Consider the following 23,338-nt stretch of genomic DNA (forward strand, 5'->3'; position numbering starts at 1 on the left):
TAGCTTCCATGTCTGGCAGCTCTCACGGCCCGCGCTTCACAAGCTCCGGTCTTGGTGTCCCTGGTGCGCCCCGGATAGCGCTGTGGGCGACCTCCATTGGTCAGTAAAAGACCGACGACACGCCGTTTCACGATGCCCTCGCCATAAGTGGCTGAAGGCCGCACCCTACGTACCCTACACAGCACAGCGGAAGGCCGGTGGAGCTTTTTCAACGCGAGCTTTGACGTCCCGGGTCGCAGATTTGAGTTGTATTTTCGAGGGAAGCGATAATGATGAGCAGCAGGAGACTGCAAAGGTATCAACCGGGGGTGAAGGGGCCACTGAGGGAATGAATGGTTGAAACATGCTGGTCATTATAGTTCTTTGGAGGGCGTTGGGAGAATGTCATTGGGCGTGCTGTACTCCGTAGCAGCTGTGGAGGTGGTATGTAGTAGTGATGCTGCTGGGTGTTGGTTGCTACTGTTACTAGTTGCGACGCCGCCCAAAGCTGCTCTGCTGCTATGTATAATAAGAACCACGCCCGCTGCTCCCTCTCGTGAAACTTTTTCTTTCTTCTTTTTTTATTGTTCACCAATACTTGCTATTGCTATTGCAGGGCTTAGCATATACACATTCACATATACATATAACCAAAAAAAGGACAGCAGCAGCTGGTTCTACGCTAGAAAAGCTTATCACAAGAAGCTCTCCCCGCATATCTACCTACTATACAACCACGATCCCCCACCTCCACCGACTTTTCAATCAACACCTCTCACAATGTCTTTCTCTGGTCGAAGGGTTCCTATCCTGAAATCTCAAGGTCCTAGCGAGCGAAGGTTCTCTACTAGCAAAGAACCTACCGAAAGTGGTGAGTTCCACCCCATCTCTCCCTTCTGTTGCGGGTACCAGCAGGTAGATTGTTCGTAGCTAGCTTCCTCTGCCTTTTTACTTGCTTTTTCCTGCTTTAAGCAAGCCAGCGACACACAGCGACGTCATTACTATCCAACAGATCTTCGTTGCATTGCTAACCGAGCCATCTTTACCCAGAAATTACCTCTCAGATCCATCGTCAGTTCCGCCAATCGCACGAAGGACACAAGCCACATGCTGGATTGGACCCAACTCGTGCCTCTACCGGTGTAGTCTGGACTTCCGAGCGCGCATACGAGCACGGCTTCCTCGAGCATCCCGAAGCATGGGCAAACTTGGGTCAGGGTGCCCCCGAGGTCGACGATGAGATTGAGGGCTGCTTCGAGCGCCCCAAGGAGGTCGACATCAGCGGCCACGGCCGCGAGTACGGTCCTACTGCCGGTATCAAGCCTTTGAGAGAGGCGGTCGCCAAATTATACAACGAGCACCACCGTAAATGGAGGAAGAGCCAGTACACCTGGGAGAACGTCTGCATCGTGCCCGGTGGTCGAGCTGGTTTGATCCGTATCGCTGCTGTCTTGGGTAACTGCTACTTGGGCTTCTTCATTCCCGACTACACTGCATACAATGAGATGTTGTCGCTCTTCAAGAACATCGCAGCCATTCCCATTCCTCTTGGAGAGGACGACAAGTATCACATGTCTCCTGACAAGATTGCTGAGGAAATCGCCCGTGGTACCTCCGTCATCCTCACCTCCAACCCTCGTAACCCCACAGGTCAGATGGTGACGAACCCGGAGCTCGCTCAGATCCAGAACATCTGCCGTGATCGTGCCACTCTCATCATGGATGAGTTCTACTGCGGTTACAACTACACCACCAACTGTGACGGAACCGTCATCTCCGCCGCCGACAACGTCGAGGATGTGGACGAGGACGATGTGCTCATCATTGACGGTCTGACCAAGCGCTTCCGACTTCCAGGATGGCGTGTTGCGTGGGTCCTTGGCCCTAAGGAGTTCATCAACGCCATTGGATCTTGCGGTTCTTACCTCGATGGAGGCTGCAACGTTCCCTTCCAGGAGGCCGCCGTCCAGATGCTCGAGCCCCCGCGCGTCCGCAACGAGATGCGTGCTCTGCAGATGCATTTCCGCAACAAGCGTGACTATGTCATTGGCCGTTTGACGGAGATCGGCTTCAAGTTCCCCTTCATGCCCAACTCCACCTTCTACCTCTGGCTGGATCTGTCGAATCTGCCCGAGAGCATCAACGACGGTTTGAACTTCTTCCAGGCTTGTCTTTTGGAGAAGGTCATTGTCGTGCCCGGTATCTTCTTTGACCTCAACCCCAGCAAGAGGAGAGATTTGTTCGATTCGCCTTGCCATCACTTTGTGCGTTTGAGCTATGGCCCCAGGATGGATACCTTGGTACAGGGTATGGATGCCATTGAGAGGATCGTCAAGAAGTAAGTTTTCTGCCTGCCGCATATGAACCAGAACATAATACTAACAACTACAGGCACACTGCGGATCCTCGACCAATCAACCAGGTCAGGCCTCGAGGAGGCGCCTAGTCTGGCATATTTAATAATGCTGTACATGAACCATGACAATGTGGAATTGTCGTCTTCGCACCTTTTACTATTACATGATACACTAGATTTGCGGTTGGACTTTAGGTAGATACCAGAAACATAGCAGCGGGGCCGGTCAAAGAATCAAAATCAATCTTCTCGAATTTCCATATACATACAAACAGTTTTCGTCCTCTATGCTGCCCTATTCCCTCAAAACTTGGGGATCAACATAGGCGTATTCTCCTTCCACTCCTTATAATCCTTCCTATCCCCAAACTTCCCATCATACTTCTTCTCACTCAACGGCACCCCACTAACCTTCAACAACAAGAAACTCACAAACGCGGGACTAGCCGCACACATCGCGCCCACGACCGCCTTGCCACCCAGCCCCAACCCACTCAACCCAAGCCCAAGCTGCGCAGGACTCCTCACCAACAAGCCCCCAGCCGCAACCGCAATGCCCGTCCACAGCGTGATCTCGCCGAAGTAGTTCGGATGCCTCGACTTGGACCACAAACCCCTCGTCAGGAACTCCTCCGAGTGCTTCTTCTCCTTCTTCTCCTTGCTCCACTGCGACTTCTGCCTGTCCGCCACGATCTCGAACGTCAGGCCGAAGGCGAAGAGGAAGAGGCCTAGGATGTCCGTCGCGTATGGCGATGCTGCGACGACGGCTGCGGCGGTGGAGCCGGTGGTAGCGAGTTTGGAGGCCGTGAGCGCGAAGGCAGAGCGGGGGAGGGAGTTCACGGCGATGACGGGGAGCAGGCAGAGAGATACCCAGGTCGCCTGCGCGAAGAAGGCGACGTAGAACTTGGAGGCGCTGCCGCGGATCTTGTCGAACCGCGAGTCGTGGCCGTCGGACGAGATGCGCTTGAAGAGGTATGTTCCCACTGTTTACGCATTGGAATGTTAGCAATTGTTCCCTCCGTCTTCCCTTGATTTATATTGTCTTGGTACTTCTTTCTCTGGAGACACGATTTTCATGTTTGGATAAAGGGATTGAGGGGTAGATACGTACATCTCGTCGCCCACACCCCCACCGCCGCACTCAACACCGCCTGCCTCCACCACCACGCACCCTGCCCCGCGCCCGTCGCTGCAAGATACTCGCTCAACCCACCCGACGCGAACTGTCCCGCCGCCCTCGCCCGCAGGTACGGAAGAAACAGGCTCGCGGCCGTGCAGGACAGATAGGTCAGGCTTCCCGACAGGTCGTAGAAGCGCTCGGTCTGCGCGGCGATGGAGGGGATCGCGACGGCGGTTTGGATGCCGTATGCGAGGGCGACGGTCGGGACGAGGGTGCGGAGGAGGGGCGTGCGGAAGGCGGTTGCGCGGAGGAGGGTTTGGAGGAGCGTCATTGTTGTTAAGTCGTTCGTGTGGTGTTATGTCGTCTGTTGTATTGAGGGGTGGATGTATGTAGTGGAGTTTGGATCCTTCTACCGTGCTCTCTATATCTCTTTCGTCTGTGCGAGTTGAAGCAATGATTGATATTCTCTTATCCCTATGACCTCAAAATTATCACTGTTACTCTGTGCCGGTGCCGTGCTCTATATGTCGCTTGTCTGGGGAGTGTATATGTAGGCGTGCGTGTGTTGTCTAAATACGAAACGAGCCACAAACAAAGCGGAAACCTAAGGTACTCATGACGTCCTACATGTACGTAAATAAACACCCAGGTATCTATGTTCCTCCGACTCTCTTCTAGACCCTTTGTGCCATCTCACCTCATCCCTTCGCTACAACTATCCGCCCGAACGTCCGAGAGTCTGTTTTTCTCTTCTGCATGTTCCTTCGATGCAGGCGACGTTAGGGGATCGGTACTCGCGATCGATGTCGTCATCCACCACCCCAAAAGAGCAGATGGCCTAGACCCAAATGGTATTTCATTCCAGGTACGCATGCACACACGCGTTCCTTGGGTTCCGGGACTATTCTGTTGAACAAGTACCTTAATTGATGCAATTCAATTGGAAATTAGTAAGGAGGTTTGCATTCGCTGGCTACCAGGACATTATGAGGTTTTGATGAAAGAAAGGAGATGTAACTCCTAGATATCAAAGACACTGTTGCGACCAGTAGGGCAGGGTAAATATCATGTGTTGTTGAACACCTAAGGGGTAATCAATCGGAAAGTTACCAGTCGTTATGGTTTCAATTCTGGATGCAATTATCTCAAAAACGCGTCGGGCTCTACCACGTATGCAGGCAGGTAGGCAAATCGCATGGCATGGCGAGCAGCTCCGATCTTCCAAAACGCTATATGGTATATAAACACAATTCAAGAATTCATAAACCTCATTTTCCCCTTTCCTCCGACCGATCCGTAAATGCTGTTTGATAGAAGGCATCAGGTCATGAAGAAGTCGGTTTCTACCTTCGACCAAATGCTGCCCTGATCTCGTTCTTGCCCCAATCCAACTCGACTTCCCCAGTATATACATCTTGGTTGATCCTGGTTGCCCTCTCCTGGACGTCGTTGTATTTCTCCTCGCACTCCTTGAATACCTTCAACACTAGACTGCGGGAGATGTTCGGATCGTCTGCGTCGCCAAAGTGCTTGTCAACTCGCTTCTTGAGGGCCTCGATACCCTTGCGGATCTCCTTCGAGTCGTATGAATTGACCAGCTTCTTGTACACGGAACGGGAGTGAGACGAGCGCTGCGCAATCGATTGTGCAGATGCTCCTGATTGTGCCAGTAGAGTTTCGGTGGATTCGATAAATTCCTACGAGTTGTTAGCTGATGCAATTGTTGCTGAGCGAATGCATATCTTACCAGTAGTTTGCCCAATGGTCGTCGGATCACTGCGTCGACGTAGAGATCCATGTGCTCTACCATCTCCTCTTCTGCCTTGGTTTTCCAGTCGCTGAGAACAGTCTCTGCCCGAGCATCAACTTCCTCGATGTAGTGGTACATGTTCTCGATCAAAAGAATGTGGTAGTTGAGGGCCTCCTTGTCTTCTGGGTCACCTTGACCCTGTGTGGCCATCACCGTCGGAGATTCCTTGGCGATTACCTTCAAGCTCTCGAACATGGCCTTGTTTATCTTCTGATAGGAATCATCGACCATCCTTCTAATCTCAAGTTGATTGTGCTCGTCCGCAGGTGGTAGCATGTTTTCGATAGCAATCGCAAAGTGAGGGAAGGTGTTGATGAATCGAATGACCCCTTTACGCTTCTTGATCTTCACCTTTGTGTCTTCGATGGCTCGAATCTGTTCGTCTACGAAGCGCGTGAAAAGTCCGGTCAGGCGCTCGTGAACCTTCTGGAGAGTCCTGGTGAGGAAGTCCTGGTTCGAGTCTTCAATTTCTAGGAGTTTACGGTCAACGGCACACAATATGCCAACACCTTGTCTTTACATGAATTAGTACGGTTCTTTTACGCAGAAGAGAGAAACTTACAAAGGATCTGCCTTAACGGCCCACTCAACCAAATTTTGGATCTCAGTCGGCCAGAAAGAGAATATATCTTCCATGACTTCGGCGACACGCTTGGCCATGGCTCGATCAGATTCGAATTGTTTGCGAATCCAGAGATTGGGAGCGTGGCGACGCTCTGGTGGTGCAGCACCCACGGCTTCAGGGAAATCGACAGCATCTGTGGATGTTGCATGGAAAAATTCGGTCACAAAATTCTGCTCGGTAAGAAGTATCGGGCCCATGTCGTCCAGGACTTTTGAGAACACGTCGTACGCATAGAGCTTCCCCGTCTGCGTCCGATCAACCTTGTTCTCCTTCTCATTAGAGGTAGTCCGCAGGCCACGAGCTAGAGTCTGACTTCTCTTTACTGTTAGCTTCCTGGCTGCACCAGTAATGCTCTCATTCTCCTTCTCTGGGGCAGTGAAAAGTAAATCTTGCTCGTCTCCTGTGGGTTTGCGAGCAAAACGCTTCCAGGCTAGTACATTGTCGCGTATCTCGTCCTGGTACATTTGGCCGGCCTGTGTTTGGTACATGCGTAACATTTCGTCCCAGCTGGCACGGTCAATCTCTTTTGTGAACAAGATCAGAGGGCTCAGCATCCACAGTTCCTGGCGTCCAGTATCATGGGCCTCGATGTTCGCTTTGGTAGAAGGCATAGAAGTCTTGTCAATCTTTCCTAAGGCGTCCTTCGTTTCGATAAAGGCAGCGCCAAATGTAATGGTCATATGCTGTTTGAGGCGATCCAAGAACATCGAACTCTCCCTCAAGTATCGATCCTTCTTCTCTTGTAGTGCCTGCATCGATGCCAATTCACTGTTGCCCACACCACTGCTTGATTTCGCCAAATCATTTGAAGAGTTCGCCCGTCCACTCTCAATGAGAGCGGGGTCAATGGTAGTCAAAGCCTTGTATAACAGGACCAAAGCCGACTCAATGGCCACCAATCCATCCTTCTTTCCAATACGCTCGCGGCGCAATGGTTCCAATTGATTGGCCGTAATCGAAATTGTGTCAACTAGCTGCTGCAGCTCGCTCTCCAAAAGTCTTTGGTTGGCGGTCTGCACCTGCAGACCCTGACTCTGTGCTTCGATAAATGCGATGTCGTCATTGAGACTCTGTTACAACATCAGTAAAAGAAGATGCATGCAGAAAGGGGGTCAAAATCGCTTACGCTTAGTTCAACATTGTACAGGGTCAGCAGACCCTCGAGCTCATCACACTCTGCGATTGCTCGATCAAGCATCTTCTCAACTGCTTCCACGCGATCATCTTTTTGCTCTAGATGGTTGAGCCAGCTTCCCGCCTCAACACGTGCAATCTCTCGTTTAATATCGGATTCCAAGTTTTCGATGTTTCGGGATGATAGTTCACCACTTCCCCAGCCAATCTCTGTCAACAAAAGCTCGAATTCTAGCCCACGCTCATCAATCAAGCTTGGGTCAATGCCAAGTTTGGAGATGTTCATGATCTGTTGATTAGACCTACGCCTCTTCCGTCGAACTTCCACTTCGGCCTCTGCTTTCAGTGGTGGCTTCTCAGGGCTGGAGGCCTGGCGTGAAACCGGCTCTTCTGGTGCAGCCGGTGCCGAAGGGGATGGCGATAAGGGGCTGGATATTGTCACTGCCGGCACAGTATCAATATCAGTGTTTGATTTGTCCTTCAACATCCTATCTGATGTGTCTTTAGTGTCCAAAGTAGGTTCTGCCGCCTCTCGTGGTGGTTGTTCCTCTTCGGGCTCTGGTTCTGCCTTCTTTTCGGGTTCTTCTTTAGCAGCCGGTCGTTGAGGCACAAAGACACCACTGATGCCATCTGGTTCATCGGACGATTTCGTCTCTTTTGCGAAAAGTTTAGCCGCAGCTCCACCTGCGCGGGGTTTAAATGCGCCTGCTGCGAATGCAGCTTTGCGAAATGCGTTTGCTGCATCGGCCTTCGTTTTCTTCTTGATCATCGGGCCTAGTCCAGGCCGGTGTTCGCCATCATCAGCTGGTTCTGCCGTTGGTGACATCGATTGAACAGCTGGATCTGTCAGAGGTGCTGTCTCTTGCTCTTTGGGGACGGATGTGTCCACTTCAGCTGCTTTCGGGATCTGAGGCAGTGGTGATGTTGGTGGTTCAGACGTTCGAGCTGGTGCCGTCGTCGTTTGTTCTGGTGCCCTCTCAGTGCGCGCAGGTCCCGACTGTGGGAGGTCATCATAAGGGAACGGTTTGGGTCTGTCGGCCGCTTTCGGGGGTGGACGGCCAGCTTGGAGACTAAGGGGAGTCGGTGGAGACTGCATCGGTGTGTGATATTCGCTGTTTTGTTCGCTCCCAATGCTACGCTGAGATTGTTGAGATTGTTGCGATAGCTGCGGGTTGAGTGCCATCGGCGGTCGCCTCCTCTCTGGCGGGCCATTGCGTGGACCAGGTGCCTCAGGTGGTGGCTCGTCACTACGAATGAAGGCCGCGCTGTTGTTGCTCTGTGCAGTACCAGGCCGCGCGCCTAGCGGGGAAGGATCCCTTCTGCTAAGTGGGAATCCATTTGGCCTCCGTTGTTCTGCCGCTGCAACTCCTAATCCAGCCGCATCCGTTGCATTCTCATCTATTGATCTTTGAGATCGTTGCGAATGGGCATCGTCTGCATGCGTGCGCCGCATTGGGCTCAGACTGGGTGGGAAAGCCATGTCGTTCATAGAGTCTGGTGTCTTTGGTCTTGTAGCAACTTCAGATCGCGATGATTGAGGTGTCAGTCGCGCCGACGGAGGTGTCGGAATAGGTCCAGGCATAGGAGGTCTCATCTGTTCTCTACTTGGAGGGGAGCGCATATCTAGTTGTTCTCGACTAGGAGATGATCGCAAGGATTGTTCCATGGATGGACGGGGTCTAGGTCGCCTTTGACCATCAGGCCCTTGGGAGAATGCCGATAAAGTCGGAGTACCAGCGGGCGGAGGCCCATCCCGAAGAGGTGGTGGTCTTCTACTCTCCTCTCCTGTCCCCGGTCGCCCTTGTGGAGTTTGGCCTCTTAAAGGAGGAGGACGTCGTTCTCGACTGTCACCCTCTGCCGTTGGCGGCCGTCGTGGAGGAGGTCTCCTATCTTCCTCTGCGGTCGTTGGGCGACTTCGCCCTGGCGGTCTCCTATCATCAGGAGGAGGGCGTCGATCGTCCCGTAATGGAGGTGGTCGTCTATCTCCTGGGGGAGGCGTAGGCTGCTGCGTTCCGGGCGGAAGGGGCGATCTAGGTGGAATTGAAGAATTTGGAGATTGTGCTGCCAGAGGAGGTGGGGCTTCGCCGTTCTTCCGAGCTGCACGACCCTCAGCGGTTGCAAGATGTGGTCGACCAGCCGTCAGTCCATTCAGTTCAGCCGGGCTGAAACCTGAGAGAATAGGGAAGTCTCCCTGCGTGTATTTGTGGTAAATCTTGACCATGCTCCCAATGAAGAACTCCTTCTCTTTCGACGTGTTTGCCTCCCAATAATACGGCTTTTGGACAGTGACTGTGAACCCAGTATCCCCTGCCCATCTCTTTCGCTGGGCCTCTTCTTCATTGGCAGGATTGCCATGCACATAATTCTCGACACCGGAAAGCTCCTCCATGTTCCACGTTTTCCCGATAGAAAAGGTTCCGTTTGCGTTCTCCCTGGCCTTGTGGAGCCGAACTCTTCCGGTCGCTCGAACCGAAATTATGATAACACGAGCTTTCTTGTTTGAAGCATTGGTGTTCGGTGGAGGTGGCGTTTGTGGGTAGGCAGCATCTTCCTGAACACGTATGTGGGTAATGTAGGATTCGACCACTGAACATTATAGTTAGACAAGTGTACTGATGTGAGGCTTTCGAGTAAACTGGGATAAAGCCAAAGGGCGGGTCTGTCAATTTCAATAGCGATAACATACACTGTCCTTGATCATCTTTCTTTCCAAAACAGCTTTCCATAATCCTGCGCCGCTCATCGTCAAATCGCTCGGCCCGTGACATTCCTGAGCTGGATGCTGCTGGACTTGCATTCGCAGGAGCTCCTACAGGGCCACCAACAGGACGGCGAGGGTCGCCCGGTCGTGCACCTCCTCCAGGGCCTTGCGGGGGGCCACGGGGCCGGCTCCCGTCCATGGCTGTATATACCCAAACCGCGACAGTATCCTGCTGTGGGTCTGGATGGACGTTTGGAGGAATGTATATATCCTTTGGCCGTCGCCTTCGGGTGTAAATGGGGGTCTCCTAGCCTCGTGCCATTCAACTATCGCTCGTCGTTGAGCTCGAGCTCCAGATGAGTTTGAGGTTAAAGGTGCTGGACGAGGGGGTGACACACGGCGTCAAGATTACGTCTGGCAACGAAGCGTGAGAGGCAATCGCAGCACAAAGATTGTAGAGAGGGAGTCACGCTTCACAGGCGAAAGCGGATCAGAGGTGTGAAATGCAATTTATTAATTGCGCTCGTGTTGTCAAGGAGCGGCAGCAGTACGAGTTGAACGTCTGAGGGAGGTCTTGGCTTAGCACACACCCTGGTCCAAGTGCTCCCAGGGCACTTGCCCATACGGGATTAGCGCATTATGCGGCAGCGCTTGTCTGTGAATCTCGCTGGTGGAAACTTTTTTTTCATTCTTACTATTTCCTCAATTGACCATTGACCTCACCGAACAACAAACTTTTCCCATACAACATAGCCATACGCCATGGCAACTTCCAAGAAGCTGCGCGAGCAGAAGGGAAAACCACAGAAGGTTGAGAAGACGAAATCCAAGTCCAGCGCAACCTCAACCGTGCCATCTCCGCTCCTCGATCTCGTTCACGGTTTCCTGCTCGAACACGGCTATGATGAGGCCGCCAACAAGCTTGAAAAGAACACCGCGAAGAAAGATGTAACTTTCAAGGGAAGCGCAAGTGGATATCCTGAATTGACGGATTTGTTCCGCCAGTGGGAAGAGAAGGCGCCAAAAGGGAAGGAAATAGCATCGCAAGATGTAGACATGGAGGACGCATCTAGCAGTGACGCCAGCAGCAGCTCGGATAGCGACTCAAGCAGTGATTCCTCTAGCGATGAATCTGAATCTGAAGAAGAATCGAAGAAGGCCTCCGCCTCCAGTTCGAGCTCGAGCTCCGCCTCTTCAAGCTCCGATTCTGATTCTGACTCGGAGTCTGAAGCAGAAGCGGCTGCTCCTCCTAAAAAGAAGGCGAAGATCGCTGCATCAGTTTCATCCTCATCATCCTCATCATCGAGCGGGTCAGACAGCGACTCCGACAGCGATTCCAGCGACTCTAGCGACTCCAGCGACTCCAGTGACTCCGATAGCGAGTCTGATATTGCCCCCGAGAATGTGCCTCTCCCAGAGTCGGACGATTCTTCAAGTGCTTCTAGCGACTCTGATTCAAGCGATTCTTCGAGCGCGTCGAGCGATTCTGAATCTTCCGAGAGCGAGTCAGAAAAGAAAAAATCCAAATCCGCATCCAAGGCAAAGTCCGCCAAGAAACATACGAAAACTTCATCCTCAAGCGATGATTCAAGCTCCTCCGACGATTCGTCGTCCTCCTCTGAGTCGGAGGAGGAATCCAAGGAGGCCAGCGACACTTCCGATGATCGCAAGAGCTCTTCAGACTCGAGCGCAACTGTCCGCCCAGACTCCCCTGTTCCAGCACCTGGAAACAAGCGCAAGCGATCCGATGAGGATGAACCGCAAACGAGGAAGAAGCAACAGGGTGAACGTTTCCAAAAGGTTCCCACTGACTACAAGGTCGACCCTCGATTTGCTAGTAACAAATACGTCTCCTACGACTACGCCGACCGAGCACATGCCGATTTGGAACCTACAAAAGGCAAGGGTTTCACGAAGGAAAAGAATAAGAAGAAGCGAGGTTCGTACAGGGGAGGACTGATCGATATCAGTGGCGGAAAGGGCATCAAATTCGACGACTGAAGCAACACTTCCGTCTATGGATTGGAGATGAAATGAGTGTGCACAGGCTGAGTCGATTGCGCACAATCGGGTGTACAATAGGACGGAATGCGACGAGCTACACATTGCCGAGCTGTCAATCGGGAAAGCGATCATACACTCGACCATTGACTTGCTCCTATTGCAGTAAACGGCGTTCATGGTTTCATGGTCATTGGAGTAAAAAAAAATGTTTCATACCCTAGAGCACAGAACTTTCACAAACTTCTCATATTCCAATGAGAAGGTTTGAATGGACGAATCTAGAGATTGCCGAGTACTTGATAGAATTCAACTTATTATAGCGACGCCATGCTTGCATACACTATAATGATACACCTCCACATGCAATGTGTTACCGATCGTTCTTAAGGTCTCCCAATCCAGATAGTCTAGAGTGAACCTGTTGCAGATGTCCTTGTTGTTCTTCCTTTTCCAATGCGCCGCAGCGGCACTTCAACCCCCATCGTGATCGACGCAGCCATTCGTCCCATAGTCCAACACCGTTCGTGCTCGCCCAAACTCATATCTTACATCTCTCCACCCCAACCCTCCCGTCAAATACCAACATCCCTCATCTCTTATGCTCAACCGGCAAGTCCATGCCCACCCTCCGTGCCGTCAACCTAACCCTTTCCTCCTCGCTCATGCCCATTCCGGGATTATATCGCTCGATGAGTGTCGCATACATCCTCTGCGCCTGCACGTATCGCACGAACTGCTCCGCCTGTTGTAATTGGCCTTTCTCATTTGCATGCTGGGACGATAGTATCGAGCGAAGACGTTTTTGGAGTTGTGATGGTGAGGAAAGCTTTTGGTGTGCCGTGCGGGATGGGGTTGCTGCGGAGCGGACGGGGAGTTCGCGGAGGAGGTGGCGGTAGAGAGAGAGGATTTGTGTTCGAGCGGGCGGAGCAGACATTTTTGTGGTGGGTTTGTGTTTTGGAGGGGAGGAGGGTCGTTGGTGATGTCGTCAGTTGAAGGTTTGGACGTTGGTGGTGGTGGTGGTGGTGGATTCTTGTGTTCGACAGACAGGCACTATCGATAGTTGCGGAGAAAATTGCGGAGCTCTGACCATCCAATGTCGATCGAGAAAGTGGCTCTGGAAATTTATCAACCATTGACATGCACTCGACCCTCCTGGTCATTTGAGCATAATGGCACACCTTATTTCCAGGCCGGCGTCTCAATTTGTCTGCCGTTCATGCGCCCGTGAGGGCTTTCGACCGCAATTTCTTTCCCAGACATTGACGATTCAGCAGCAAACGCGTTCAATTAGACTACGACCTGGCAGATCACGTATAGTACGCAGCGAAAGCAGAGAATTATACAACCACGATGAATCCGAACTCGAAATCGCCAGCGCCCCTCCACCTCGAGAAAGAATCAACCGTTTGCGCAGGCCCCAGGGCAACAACGAGGGCCGAAACATTGCGCCTGAGATCAAGAATGTGTCTACTACCAACTCCAAGCAAGACTCTCCACGTCCAACCAAATCCAAACCAGAAGCCGTACCTTTAGATACCAGCAAACCCAAAACCACCGAACACGCATGGGACGCCGGCATAAGAGGAGACTACAATTACTACTGGGAAACCTTCGCACCAACGACCGCCCAGAAAGCAAAAGCGAACAAGTTCTTCACGAAGGGACAAAAGGCGCAATTCCTACGATCTGTGTCACTATTTCGACAGTTTCCAGAAGGCGATGTCCCAGAAGTTGCGTTCGTGGGGCGCAGTAATGTGGGCAAAAGCAGCCTGCTGAATGCAGTCGTCGATGCGGGTGCGAAGGACATACTGGCGCGGACTAGTGCCACCCCAGGCTTCACACGTACAATGAATTTGTACGGCGTCGGTGGTATCGATGGAGTACGTATCAAGAAAGGGAGAAGTGGTGGGCATGACAGGATCATTGGTATTGGTGGTGTCTTGATCGTTGATCTTCCAGGATATGGCGAAGGCAGTTTGAGTGAATGGGGCACGGAGATCATGAAGTACTTCACGAAGAGGAAGCAACTTCGTCGCGTCTTTGTCCTCGTCGATGCAATGCATGGCCTGAAAGAGAGTGATGAGAATCTATTGTCCAGTCTACGGGAGGGTGGAGTGCCACATCAGGTGGTGTTGAGCAAGTTGGATCGACTCTACATTCCGGAGGCTAAACGTCTGGAGAGAATGTCCAAAGGGTCAGTCTCTAGGAACATTCAACCCAAGGGGACCATCTCCCAAGTTGAAGAGAGAATGATTGCCATGCGCTCCGAGATCAAGCCACCAACAGGTGCTGGCGCTTTAGGAGAGCTTCTCGGAGTCAGTGCAGAGGTTCTCGTCAATGGAGACAGGCTTGGTATGGACAGCTTGCGGTTTGCAATACTGCAGGCCGCGGGGTTCAGTTTCGATGATCGTGCACTAAGAAAGGCACATGAGAAGAGAAGGTGAACGACATTCCATGATGATATGAGCGTATTGTAGAATTACGCCCTAGGTGTATCATTAGATCATTCACGAAAGCCCGACAACCGCGAAAGAATAAAGCCCATTCCATCCTCTTTGACACAAGTCCCCTAGGCTACGATTGAAGCACGTTTTCTTGCACGCTGGATTGTACACATTTCACTCGCGAAGAAGTATCTTAGTGCTGTTGGATTGAGTATCCTAAAGATGTGATCATATGAGTGCCCCAGCATTCATCGTAGCTTCCTCTTTCCGGCGCCTGGCTTCCTGTTTCTCCTCTCGTTTTGCTAGATACTGTTCCCGCAACTTTTTGTGCTCCAGTTTCTTAAGCTCATACGCGATTCTAAGCCTCTCCTGCTCTCTCCGCTGTCGTCTCTCCGCCTTGATCTGTTGTTTGACCTTCTGGTGATCCGTCCGGGATAGATGCCACGGTTTGGAGAGGACCTCGCGCTTGAAAGCCGCCGTTTCTGCCCAAGCCCGTACCTCTTCATTAGTGTTCGAGACTACCCAGATCCGTTTGAGTTCGACTTGTTTCTGCTGCCTGAATTCGGATATGGTGCCCTTGACTTTGATTACGGAGCCGATGTCGATGCGATGGCGATCCACAAGAACTTCAAATACACCGAAGTGGCTGATTACGTCCACATTATCGACTTCAGTATTGGATGGACTCTTGACTGAATTGTATTCCGCTGGAGTCAATCGGACTATTTTGACCTCGATGTTCGCGCCACTTCCATCGTCAATCGTTAGGATGGTGTATCTAGCATTGATATCTTCAATCGCCACTACGACACCGACTAAGCGCACAAAGCGTATTGGGTGATTAAGATGAAAATATATGCGCTGACCTGAAATTCACAAATTAGATACGAGGCCAACAAGTTGAGACTTCTGATGGCGCACTTTGGAACTCAGGCTCTGATCGTAGAGCCTGTACATCCGCCGCGGTCAGTTTGACCCATGTACTATATGTTGGAGATATTCTGAAGCAGTACGCTGGGTAAGAACGACATTTTGTCACGCTTCGGGCCGATGACATGTCATATCGATCGAATCGATGGTATTTCTGTTGCGGGTTGTTGTTTGCAGTTGAGGACGGTTGTGGATGGTTGTGACTTGCGACAGAATGTTGCAGGCTGTCGCGTTAGCAGTTACGCGTTTTCCCCGCTGCCTGTGATTGCGGACGGTCGCTTGCCTTGCGGCGTGCGCGCAGGCACGTGCATCGTTCGGAGACGGGACGCGCCTTCTTTCCGGCTTCTTCGCTTCTTCCCCAGTTCCAATACTGAAACATGCTTCTCAGTAACAAAGAACTTTGTCTTCTTGTCTTGAAAGCGCAGTCTGCCTTTGTAAATTGCGAAGGGGATCTCACTTGCAATCCAAACACCCCTGCGGAATATTCCCATTTTCCAGATCTAATCTGCTCATCTTCATCTGGTGATATAAGGTAGCGAGGCACATTAAAATCTCAAGGTCGCATCAAATGAACCTAAGGTGTACACTTTTGTACACTTTACAAATTTACGTATTACTACCAGGTGCCCAATTTCACAGCAATGTTCAGTACAACTTCCGAGTACAACTTCCAAGAACCACTTCCAAGAAAATGCATCGTTGGGGCACGCTAAGAGTGTATGGGTAAGTGTTGCAAGGACAAGGCTCCGGATATCTGCAAGATGATTGCGGCACATGCGAAACAGCATTCGAGCACGCAGTTAGCATGCAGCCACCTACCTCGATGCAGACCTGCTTGATCCGTGAGAGCCGCTTTCGAAGCCCACCACGACGACATTAACCGCATCTCGAAGGCTTTGAATCTGACTCTCAGTTCGCCTTGAAGAGATAAAAGATGAGGCTGTGGGAGAACCGAACCCAACTCAACACTCCACCGACCAAGGTTCAGTGCCAACAAAGCGCTTCCCGGCTCCATTGCTTTTCCAACACAACGTTGGTTTTTTCTCTTTCTTCTTTGCAATACCCGAGAACCAACTGATATCACTCGATCGATGTAATGCCCAGAGCGAAGCAATCCAGGAACCACCTGGTCCGGTGTGGCTCGCAGCCCAGCAGTACAAGGAAGCTGTACGATTGTCCTACCTTGATAGGCTGCTTCTGGGCCGGCCCACCATGAAGCTGTCATGAGCCATGGAGCTGACCACCTTGCTGCAGCTTTACAATAAGCTTGTGCCAACTCTGGTTGTAGCTTTCTTGAGGTCGCCTTTGGTCATAAGATCGGGCGAGTTCCGCCATTTTCTCGAAACTATGCCTTCGCCTCTTCATCTTCATCTTCTATCCGCCTTGTATGCTTGCTAGGAGAACTTCACCTGGTTGACAGCCGACATCTACTAACAACAGGTAATCGTAGAATTCAGCCTCACTTACATTGGTACTTTGGAAAGCAATTCGCCAGCTCGATTCAGATCACCTTTGGATTATCATAGTATATCGTCACAATGCGGGTTTCCAACTTCGCATATTGGTGGGGCTTGAGCTTGCTGTGCGCCGCACACCCTGATGCTCACCCCAATGCTCATCCCATTGCGCAACCAAATGCCCATCCCAATGCGCAACCAAATGCGCAACCAAATGCTCATCCCATTGCACAACCAAATGCGCAACCGAAAGCGCAACCTATTGCACACCCAAAAGCGAATCCTCAACAATTCACGAACAACGCTCCGTTTTCCGGCGCCATCTACATTGTCTACCCGAACGGACAAGAAGTTACAGGTGTCGAAACAAACCAATGTCCCTCCTTCGCATCACAAAGCTGCGGCAACATTGGCCATCCAAGTTGGTAAGTGCGCCAATGTGCGCCCAAAGTCAAGCATGTCTAAACGATGTAGGTGCTGTGCGGGCGGATACACATGCGCTTCACCAGAGACCCTCGGGGGAGCATGCGGTTGCTGTCCAGCAGGAAGCTCCTGTGGTGGAACGATTAATGTAGCAAGCGTTACAACGGTTACCGTGCAAGCAGCACCGCAGACAGAGGTTGTCTACATTCAACCGCCTCCTACGACCGTCGCTGTATACAACCAACCGCAAAACCCTACGCAATATCACCCGCAACAAGGCGGTTTTTGTCAGACGCTTACCATGGATGGACCTGGGCTACCGACCACAAGAGAAGCGGAATGCGGAACGATACTGATCGTCAATGAAGCCTCAATTGGTTTGAAGCCTTTGGGCTTTGGAATTGGTGCATTCATACTTATGATTCATGTGGTTCTTGGGCGGATGTTTCGCTTTATCTAAAAAGCATACACACGATAGACGCTGTATAAAGGAGTCTCACGACCTTACGATTAAATGAATATATTGAGTAACGAACCATTCATCATAGCATGCGATTTAATTACCCTTCTTAGCATCCTCCTCCGCAGTCTTCGGCACCGAAACAATCTTTGGGACTGTAACCGCATTCAAATGTCTGAAAGCCTATAATCCACAAGTCAGTAACATCATCCTTCAGCAAGCTCCAACACGTACATTCCAAGCCCGAGTCTCCCACGCAAAGCTCCACACCCAAAACGCCCACGCAATGTAGTAATTCACCCACCACACCGGACTTAACAATCGAAATATAGAACTCACATTCGCAATGCTTCCCTCAGGAAGCTTCCCATCCCACTTATCCTCCACCTTCGTGATCTTGCCCTGCTCATCCGTGTGGATGGCCACGACGCTCTGAATCGTTTGCTCCTTGTTGATACCTTTAATCACGTACCGCGACTTCAGGTCGAGCAGAATTGGGTTCCCCGCATCCGTCACGCTGTGATGTTGCCGTTCAATCTCCGAGAAGGCTTGTTGCAGGCCGTACCACTGTGCGGAGAAGCGTTCGCGGCCTGTCGCGATGGTCAGGGGGTCTGCGAACGTGGCGTCGTCTCGCCAGAGGGCGAGCTTGGGGAGAGATGGGCGGCCGGCAAAGAGGTCGAGGACGGAGCCGACGATCGTCTTTTGGTTGTCGCTAAGGGAGACGCCGGGAGCGGTTTGGATGTTTGTGGCCTCGATGTTGAGGTTGGTGCTAATTGGTGGTATTCCTGGGCGTTGTTTGATTAGCAAGGCTGTGTTTTCAGAAGCATTGCGGGGAGATTGGGCTCACCGGTTGACATTTTGGCTACAGTTGTTCTGAATCCTGAATGTGAAGCTGATGTTCTGAGACTTGTGAATAGTCGAGTCGAACCTTGACGGGTTTGTAGTTGAACAGATTGCATTGATTCTTGGGTATTTTGCGGGTAACATATAAAAAGATGCAGAAAGGCATATAATTTCTTCTGCACTTTATTATCCGTAATTCTGATGCTTCAACGCGTCACGGCTCGGTCACACGCGTCGTTGCTTGCATCCGGAGCTGTTCGCTATATAAAATCGATGACGCCATTAAAAAGTAGCGCCAAGGGTCTTCATTCGTTCCACCCACGCTCTATTGAATCGACTTGCGTACAAGTCGACATTCAAATGTAATTGAGTGGCATAGAGACCTCAATTCGGATATAAGAGGATTTACCGGAGGAGGCTGGACTGCGTGTGGCGTCAAGTTGCACTGCAGTGTCTGGCAAACCATGCGGGTTGGTCTTGAGCTTGAACAGCTCTGCCGACTCAACTATAGGACGCTTACTCCAAGGCTTCAGTAGTCCCTATAGTTCACCTATGGCCCGCCGTAGCAACATTCAATATATCTTCTTCCAATCCTGGTACATGTATACATTCAATGCCGTTGTCTTCAAGCTTCGTTCGACCCTGGTTCTCGCCCACGAATTTCTCCGGCTCTTTTACTCCCAGATAGACTTTTTGGATAGCATTTTTCCCGTCCTTGTTCTTCGTCCGAATAATCCTATCCGCACATGGTAGATTACCACTCAGGCGGAGGTTGCAAGGTTCCATCGTGGTGTATATGACAGTGTTTGGCGGCAATGCTTCCCCCACCCGTTCTTCGGGGAGATCATGTTCCCTAGAGAACTTCATAAGGCAGCACTGTTCCGCATGCGTATTGCCCTGCAATTCTAAAGTATATCCTTGTGATAGTATAGCTCCAGTGTCTGCATCTACGAGAAGCGCACCCACGCGAAAGTTCGAAGGCTTCGGGGGTGATTCGTGGGCCTGAGAAAGTGCCAATCGCATGTAGGCTAGATGGTCATTGGGGTCTATGGATGGTTTAGCAGGAATCGGGTTGCCGCCGTCAAAGTCTTGAAGACACATGGTGAATTATCGGTGAGATGAGTAGGTAGTTATTGGTGAACACGGTGAGTGAAGATGATGTGTTTTAGCGTCCAGCATCTGCCTCGGTGAAGGTGCGCTTGGTGGGCTGTGGGAAGGTGATAGCTCAGCTTATCGATAATGCATAATTACGCGATAAACGCGCTCTCGCGTTCCTCCCTCCATCGCGCCGCCGTCACAAGTTCGCAAACAACTCAAACTCTCACAACACTACATTCATCATGGTCGCGCGGAAGAACAAGGACGAGTACGATGATGATCTTGACGACGAGGAAGTGGAGGATGGGCTCGGTGATGCCCCGCCATCTGTCGATCCTTACGAGGTCCTCCAACTTGAAAAAGAAGCCACCGCAGACGACGTGAAGAAAGCCTATCGCAAACTTGCTCTCAAGCACCATCCCGGTAGAGTTCACCTCACGGCGTTTCCCAGAGCTCTATTTCTGACCTAGCTATAGATAAGGCTCCAGAGTCTGAGAAGACCGCTGCAAACAAGAAATTCCAAGAAATCGCATTCGCATACGCCGTCCTGTCTGATGAGCGCCGTCGCAAACGCTACGATCTCACCGGAAGCACCGCCGAGTCGCTCGAAGATGACGAAGACTTCGATTGGCTCTCCTTTTACCGGGAGCAATTTGACGATGTGGTCAGCCAGCAAAACATTCAGAGGATCTCGGACGAATACAAAGGAAGTGCACAGGAGCGGGAGGATATTCTGAACGCGTACTGCAAATTCAAGGGAAATCTGGACTCCATCTACGACGTTGTCATGCTATCAGACATACTAGAAGACGACGACCGGTTCCGAGGCATTATCGACGAAGAAATTGAGAAAGGCACGATTGAGTCGTTCCCAAGATACGCGAAACTGACGGACAGTGATCGTGCAAAAGCAAAGACAAAAGAGAGGAAGAGGCGTGAAGATTTTGATGTGCAGCACGGCAAGGATGCGGCAGACAAAGCGAAGGCGAAGCAGAGGAGCAAGAAGAATAACACAAGCGATCTCGGCGACCTGGCAGCGTTGATCCAGCAAAGGCAGAAGTCTCGAGCAGGCAATTTCTTCGACAATCTAGAAGCCAAGTACGCACCGAAGTCCAGGTCTAAGAAACGCGCGACCCCTATGGACGAGGACGAACCATCTGAAGAAGCCTTCCAAGCCGCGCAGGCACGGTTGAAGAAGCCAAAGAGCAAGGCTGGAGGTAAACCAAGCCGACGGAAGGTGGTTGATGAGGACGAAGAGGATGATCTTGAGGAGGAAGACCTCGAGGAACCCGAATTGTCAGAGCGGTCCGATAGTCCCCCGAGGAAGAAGAAGCGGACACTGAGACGGGGCAAAGCCCACTCATGAGGCAAAGGCTCTCTCGTCGAAGTTCGATTGACTACATTGCCAGTCAATCAAGCTGTCATATACCCTAGGCGATACACTTCATAATTTGGGGTTGGATTTGCGAAAGGCGCTAAAATTGGATGGTCATGATGGAAGCACCATAATGGAGTTGGTTTGTGAGGAACTCAGTCTTCGGTCAGGATAAGAAAGAACTTGCTACTGCGCTGCCGATGAGCATTACCAATGAAGGCTTTTCGCACAGGAAAGGACGCGGTTTCAAACGCGCCCACTGGATAGTTTGCCATAGACATCAATCTGAATATACCCATGCAGGTGCCCAATGCTCTTGCAAGAAAACATATGCCTTGGCCTCCTCCAAAGCGCATTCTGATATCGTGTGACTTTTGATCTGATCATCTTGCCTGTGAAGTTCTCTCTTCTGAGTAGAATTACTAGTACGGTACATGTATGCAGGGAAGTTGCTCAGACATTTACACTTTTGAGAGGAGTCCAGCAGGAATTTGATTTTTGTAAATTTTAGATTGATTTTTTGGTACGTTCAAAAGTTCACAGAGATGCATATATTATTTTAAAAGTATTGTTTGTTGGGTTGTGATTATTTTTAGGTTTAAAACTTGGGATTTTATTAACAATGTTGAAGTTCTCCATGCTTGACATTGACCTTTCATAGGTAGGTAGCAACGTACCGTTTCTTTAAGTTGCTTTCCCGAGTATTAAATGTTCACGTATAGTGGTGGCTACGAGGTAATAAAAATCGTCGATATGTAACAAGAAACTTGATTGTTTTCTATATGTACAAGCATCTCGAAGCGTCTCACAAACTGTAACGTAGCTCGAATACCCGCTCTGCTCTGGCCGCTTCATTCGCAGATCGCCCCAGCAGCAGCATGTACCGACGACACTCCTCCACTATTGCTACAGAAGCACGGCATAGTATATGGATCGTTCAAACCAACACTCAAATATTTATCCATCAGATTGATAAGAGAATGACTCCTCGGAAGATCAGGCTTTTGTGCGAATAGTCAAGCTTCAGCACAAATGGGCTCAAGAGAGGATCTTGAAGCTGCCCAGACATCTTCTTTCCACGAAGAATCGTGCTGTATGGGTTCGTAGCCTGTCGTTACATCGGCAATGTCGGAACCGCAGGGAACTGCTAACGTATTCATTGTTGTCAAGCAAGACCAAATGCTGCCGAGCGACCTCAAGAAAATCTCTGCGGTCTGGCTCTTCTCCCTCTTCAATCAGGACAATCAGATCGTTTTCTGTAAGCTGGCTGACCCTTTTTCCGGCCACCCTTGGATTTCGGCCAGCGACTGCTCAGGGGTTGCTGCAGAGGCTCTGCTGGCATTAATCATTCTTCTACCAACTACTGAATTGACGCGTGGGTTTCGATGGAGGAAAGATTCCATGTATTTCTTTCCAAGAGGAGCGCTGTCTCCATTAGATCGAAGGATTGTAGACACCATTTCTCGTACGCGTGAGTAGGCAGGAGGAAATCCACGCGTATCCTCACTCAATATCTAATCGACTACCCATGCCTCTTGCTCTGGAGTCAATCGCTGCTGCAGTTGATGAGCAAGCGCGTGAGGATTTGCACCTTTCAGTCGGCCGGTTAGCGTACTGCGGGGCACGTTGTGAAGCTGAGCGGCGCGTCTTATTGACATAGCAGGGTCAGCATTGTAAGCAGCAATGGCGTTTCGTATAGAGAGCTCACGATCAGCCATAGTAGAAACGTGGTGGTGGAGTGGTGAGGTTGTATCGTGGTGGCCGGAAAGGGGGTCGGCCATAGGTGCCAACGTTGGTGGCGGCTCAGAGGCGGCGTGCGGCATCTTCAAGCAGTCAAATTATTTCTGTTGCTCCCCAGCTTGTACAGGAATGCAGTTCCCGACCCTAGCAGCTAATTCATGAGAGGATACTCATGATGATTCCGTTGTTCCTACTTGAGAGCTTTGTTCAATGTTGCTTGTTCTCAACCTGCCCGCCGGAGCCACGCTAGCCTGAGGCCAACTGGGGTCAACACCAGAACCCAACCCCCCAAAAAAGGAAAATGGAATAGCAAAAAGATGCAAAAAAAGAAGACATATTCCTAGTTGTAATGATGAAGTTTTGATTCATAATGTTGAAGCTGTCTTTACTAGCTATTACCACTTTGCATAGAGTAACCCACCGTAATAAGACCGCATGTCAATTACTGTTCTGAGCATTAGGCCTCTACTTATAATGGCTACGAGGGACACCTAAAAGTAATGTTTAACATTAGTACGAGTAGTAAAGAAGCTGATAGCTTTCTTCATGCACACGCATCTTCCCACACGTCTTTCAAGCCCTAACATTACAAGAATGCAAGAAATAAAAGACGGTACTACTAGCTAGATATATATTTTATGGTCTCTTTGTTAATAATTTTAGCTATAAGTTTTCAAAATTCATAATATACCCATAGGATGCTGCGTAAGAGAAAATCTGGCGGCTCTCTAATGAAAAGCTATTGAGGAGGGCTTCAGAAAGATGAGCTTTTCTACGAATACCAACCCTATCACACGTTATCCTGCCGACACTTCAGTGTTTGAGCACTAGTCCTAAAT

General features: G+C 50.7%; 13 protein-coding genes across 13 annotated transcripts; 5 read left to right on the forward strand and 8 right to left on the reverse strand.

Moving 5' to 3' along the window:
• The first annotated feature begins 114 nt into the window (after positions 1 to 114).
• BU24DRAFT_14013 (PLP-dependent transferase) lies at positions 115 to 2,747 on the forward strand. The gene is made up of 3 exons (XM_033521118.1): positions 115 to 847; positions 1,030 to 2,317; positions 2,371 to 2,747. Exons 1-3 carry the CDS (start codon positions 382 to 384, stop codon positions 2,423 to 2,425), a joined length of 1,809 nt encoding a protein of 602 aa, XP_033389386.1. The 5' UTR covers positions 115 to 381; the 3' UTR covers positions 2,426 to 2,747.
• On the reverse strand, positions 2,489 to 3,948 carry BU24DRAFT_13956 (DUF1295-domain-containing protein). The gene is made up of 3 exons (XM_033521114.1): positions 3,447 to 3,948; positions 2,888 to 3,318; positions 2,489 to 2,806 (listed from the first exon to the last, which is right to left on the reverse strand). Exons 1-3 carry the CDS (start codon positions 3,784 to 3,786, stop codon positions 2,639 to 2,641), a joined length of 939 nt encoding a protein of 312 aa, XP_033389387.1. The 5' UTR covers positions 3,787 to 3,948; the 3' UTR covers positions 2,489 to 2,638.
• Positions 3,949 to 4,563: 615 nt separating this feature from the next.
• Positions 4,564 to 10,279, reverse strand: BU24DRAFT_416722 (uncharacterized protein). Its single transcript, XM_033526528.1, has 5 exons — positions 9,711 to 10,279; positions 7,017 to 9,610; positions 5,828 to 6,960; positions 5,203 to 5,779; positions 4,564 to 5,152 (listed from the first exon to the last, which is right to left on the reverse strand). The coding sequence occupies exons 1-5, from the start codon at positions 9,922 to 9,924 to the stop codon at positions 4,799 to 4,801; spliced, it is 4,872 nt and encodes a 1,623-aa protein (XP_033389388.1). The 5' UTR covers positions 9,925 to 10,279; the 3' UTR covers positions 4,564 to 4,798.
• A 141-nt stretch (positions 10,280 to 10,420) lies between these two features.
• Positions 10,421 to 12,058, forward strand: BU24DRAFT_14068 (uncharacterized protein). Its single transcript, XM_033521127.1, has one exon. It carries the CDS (start codon positions 10,488 to 10,490, stop codon positions 11,724 to 11,726), a length of 1,239 nt encoding a protein of 412 aa, XP_033389389.1. The 5' UTR covers positions 10,421 to 10,487; the 3' UTR covers positions 11,727 to 12,058.
• On the reverse strand, positions 11,899 to 12,699 carry BU24DRAFT_416724 (uncharacterized protein). The gene has a single exon (XM_033526529.1). The coding sequence runs from the start codon at positions 12,661 to 12,663 to the stop codon at positions 12,319 to 12,321; it is 345 nt and encodes a 114-aa protein (XP_033389390.1). The 5' UTR covers positions 12,664 to 12,699; the 3' UTR covers positions 11,899 to 12,318.
• A 167-nt stretch (positions 12,700 to 12,866) lies between these two features.
• Positions 12,867 to 14,276, forward strand: BU24DRAFT_416725 (P-loop containing nucleoside triphosphate hydrolase protein). The gene has a single exon (XM_033526530.1). It carries the CDS (start codon positions 12,899 to 12,901, stop codon positions 14,171 to 14,173), a length of 1,275 nt encoding a protein of 424 aa, XP_033389391.1. The 5' UTR covers positions 12,867 to 12,898; the 3' UTR covers positions 14,174 to 14,276.
• Positions 14,230 to 15,367, reverse strand: BU24DRAFT_416727 (uncharacterized protein). The gene is made up of 2 exons (XM_033526531.1): positions 15,095 to 15,367; positions 14,230 to 15,039 (listed from the first exon to the last, which is right to left on the reverse strand). The coding sequence occupies exons 1-2, from the start codon at positions 15,228 to 15,230 to the stop codon at positions 14,402 to 14,404; spliced, it is 774 nt and encodes a 257-aa protein (XP_033389392.1). The 5' UTR covers positions 15,231 to 15,367; the 3' UTR covers positions 14,230 to 14,401.
• Positions 15,368 to 15,564: 197 nt separating this feature from the next.
• Positions 15,565 to 16,515, reverse strand: BU24DRAFT_14092 (uncharacterized protein). The gene has a single exon (XM_033521130.1). It carries the CDS (start codon positions 16,326 to 16,328, stop codon positions 15,813 to 15,815), a length of 516 nt encoding a protein of 171 aa, XP_033389393.1. The 5' UTR covers positions 16,329 to 16,515; the 3' UTR covers positions 15,565 to 15,812.
• Positions 16,516 to 16,641: 126 nt separating this feature from the next.
• BU24DRAFT_404108 (uncharacterized protein) lies at positions 16,642 to 17,443 on the forward strand (the record flags this gene model as incomplete). Its single annotated transcript, XM_033525623.1, has 2 exons — positions 16,642 to 16,985; positions 17,035 to 17,443. 2 exons carry the CDS (start codon positions 16,642 to 16,644, stop codon positions 17,441 to 17,443), a joined length of 753 nt encoding a protein of 250 aa, XP_033389394.1.
• Positions 17,444 to 17,491: 48 nt separating this feature from the next.
• On the reverse strand, positions 17,492 to 18,300 carry BU24DRAFT_469836 (uncharacterized protein; the record flags this gene model as incomplete). The annotated part of the gene is made up of 3 exons (XM_033532638.1): positions 17,492 to 17,626; positions 17,678 to 18,228; positions 18,291 to 18,300. The coding sequence occupies 3 exons, from the start codon at positions 18,298 to 18,300 to the stop codon at positions 17,540 to 17,542; spliced, it is 648 nt and encodes a 215-aa protein (XP_033389395.1). The 3' UTR covers positions 17,492 to 17,539.
• A 317-nt stretch (positions 18,301 to 18,617) lies between these two features.
• BU24DRAFT_14089 (cytidine deaminase-like protein) lies at positions 18,618 to 19,480 on the reverse strand. The gene has a single exon (XM_033521129.1). The coding sequence runs from the start codon at positions 19,385 to 19,387 to the stop codon at positions 18,833 to 18,835; it is 555 nt and encodes a 184-aa protein (XP_033389396.1). The 5' UTR covers positions 19,388 to 19,480; the 3' UTR covers positions 18,618 to 18,832.
• Positions 19,481 to 19,579: 99 nt separating this feature from the next.
• Positions 19,580 to 20,750, forward strand: BU24DRAFT_487556 (DnaJ-domain-containing protein; the record flags this gene model as incomplete). The annotated part of the gene is made up of 2 exons (XM_033533465.1): positions 19,580 to 19,807; positions 19,861 to 20,750. Exons 1-2 carry the CDS (start codon positions 19,627 to 19,629, stop codon positions 20,748 to 20,750), a joined length of 1,071 nt encoding a protein of 356 aa, XP_033389397.1. The 5' UTR covers positions 19,580 to 19,626.
• Positions 20,751 to 22,273: 1,523 nt separating this feature from the next.
• BU24DRAFT_457076 (uncharacterized protein) lies at positions 22,274 to 22,582 on the reverse strand (the record flags this gene model as incomplete). The annotated part of the gene is made up of 1 exon (XM_033531500.1): positions 22,274 to 22,582. The coding sequence occupies one exon, from the start codon at positions 22,580 to 22,582 to the stop codon at positions 22,274 to 22,276; it is 309 nt and encodes a 102-aa protein (XP_033389398.1).
• Between the last annotated feature and the right edge of the window lie 756 nt (positions 22,583 to 23,338).

This window comes from Aaosphaeria arxii (assembly GCF_010015735.1).
Source record: "Aaosphaeria arxii CBS 175.79 unplaced genomic scaffold BU24scaffold_1, whole genome shotgun sequence".
Classification (NCBI taxonomy): Eukaryota; Fungi; Ascomycota; class Dothideomycetes; order Pleosporales; genus Aaosphaeria; species Aaosphaeria arxii.